The 1996-nt window shown below is 39.4% G+C and overlaps 1 protein-coding gene across 14 annotated transcripts in view; it reads right to left on the bottom strand.

The window, feature by feature from the left end:
• Positions 1-365: 365 nt before the first annotated feature.
• LOC119590797 (E3 SUMO-protein ligase EGR2-like) overlaps positions 366-1996 on the bottom strand; it is a 113995-nt gene continuing 112364 nt past the window's right edge. For all 14 annotated transcript variants that reach the window (XM_037939509.1, XM_037939516.1, XM_037939512.1 and 11 more), the window contains 2 exons: positions 1686-1895; positions 366-998 (listed from right to left, as the gene is read on the bottom strand). In XM_037939509.1, coding sequence (XP_037795437.1) covers positions 519-998; positions 1686-1895 — 690 coding nt within the window. In that variant the 3' untranslated portion in view covers positions 366-518. The remainder of the gene's footprint in view (positions 999-1685; positions 1896-1996) is intronic.

The following is a 1996-nucleotide window of genomic DNA, read 5'->3' as shown; positions in this document are numbered from 1 at the left end:
CTGAAATGAGGACTGAAAATATAGGAATAAAGAATTTTTAAAAATGGAGTAAAACCCATGGGCTGAGTTTACCCTCAAAAGTCTCCATACCTCCCAGCATTCCAGTGTAATTACATATTGCACGCACGAGTCCAGGTTTGAGTACCTAGTTTAGGTAGAAAAAAAATCCTCCTACAAACAGATGACAGACCTTCGTGCATGTTTTATCACACACTGGTACTTTTCACTTGATTATTGACATAACAATAGCTTGGGGATATATGAAGTCTGTTAGGCAAACACTCCAACTATGGTATTATTGCAGTAAAATGGTATTGAACATGGGGTTGTAATGGTAAGCTGTCTGTCCAGTTGAGCCGTTGCTATTGTATCATTCCTGCCATCGATATGCTTTTTAAGGAATTAACATTGAAGCCGGAATTTTTTCTGATGGTGTGGAAATGCATATTGGCAACAAAACAATTAGTATAACCAACAGTTACTTAATTAAAGCCTCTATCATCACAGCACATTAGCCATCATTTTTTTATATTGCTACCTATATGATATGATTCCTTCAGAGACATGGCACTGCAGCTCTGGTCATCTGGGGGAGTTGGGTGGCTCCTTGACACAGCCCCAGGGGGGGACTGTGGGGACGGGGTCTTGTGCTCACGCAGCCCCACAGATGAGGGGTTGGATGTTGGGGGTGTTCGCCCCGGACCCCCACTCGCTCCCTCCTGCTGCTGCAGCCGCATCTCATAGTCCACTTCAGCCATCTCCGAACTGCACTCATTTTCCGAATCGGGCTCCGGGGGATTATTTTCCGTGGACTGATCCAAGTCTGTGTGGGGGTCATTGTGGGGGCCACCTGAGCCCTGCTGGTCACTATAGTGTCCTACCAAATCTGGATAAAGGGCAGGAAGGCTGCTACCCCCGCCCCCACCAGCCCCCAGCCCTGACGATGCTCCGACACCTGCTACATCCTCTCGGACATGTACTTTCATGTGGATTTTCACCTGAAAGATAAATAAAGGCTTCAGATAACACTGCACTCTGAACCTTATATCCTTATTTTATAAGCTTTTGTGAAGTATCTATTCAAACTTTATATGGGCTATTCTATCAAAGCTGAGGATTTAAGTAATTAATGTCTACTAAATTATATATTCACGGTACATAAAGCATCTTGTTACATACTTAATAGCTGTTAAATTACAACTTCATAAGGAACCTTTTGTTCTACAAGGCATTTCTCAACACATTATAAAGTAAAATTAATTAAATATTTTGTTGTACTTTACATATTCTGCCTAAGCTTCATTACTGTTTTTGTTTTATAACAAAACCCCAAAATGACAGGGCCATTATATTAACTGAATCTTAGGTCAGTTTCATTTCTTTTTTGTGTGATGTGAAACCAAAGCACTTTAAATTCAGCTTATAAAAATATGCTTACAATGCAAATACTATTTCTACTGTCATCTGTCCACATTACACAACACATATAATGCTACTCATGCTACTTATGGGAGTATTTCAAGTTTAAAACATATCACATCACTATAATTGTTTTCTCATCACATCTTAATCTTTCTTTATACTTACTAATGAAAAACAAGGAATTAGTGTAATTGGTTAATGATCAAACAAGATTATCTTAAAATTGTGAATCTCAGAAAAGTAAACACGTGCTAATAACTAACCTGTTGGCTCTGGATAAACCCCCTGCCACAAATTTTACACTTGTAAGGTCTTTCTCCTGTGTGGATCCTGATGTGAGTCTTTAGATGGTCCTTCCTTTTGAATTTGCGTGAACAATACTGACACTTATGAATGCGTGTCTCACTACCTGGTGTATTCAGTCTCTCCAGCCTTCGTAAAGGGTCACTTATTGGGAACATTCTCTGTAGGGCCCAAAGAAATAATACCTGTGATAAAATCTTTTAACCACAGTCACTCCTATATATTCTTTTTCTTTCATTTACACTGAAATTGTGTTTGCGAGATTTCCATT

Source organism: Penaeus monodon, chromosome 27 (genome assembly GCF_015228065.2).
Source record: "Penaeus monodon isolate SGIC_2016 chromosome 27, NSTDA_Pmon_1, whole genome shotgun sequence".
Taxonomy (NCBI): Eukaryota; Metazoa; Arthropoda; class Malacostraca; order Decapoda; family Penaeidae; genus Penaeus; species Penaeus monodon.
The sequence above is the reverse complement of the archived record's forward strand: the minus strand, read 5'-3'. Positions and strand labels throughout refer to the sequence as shown.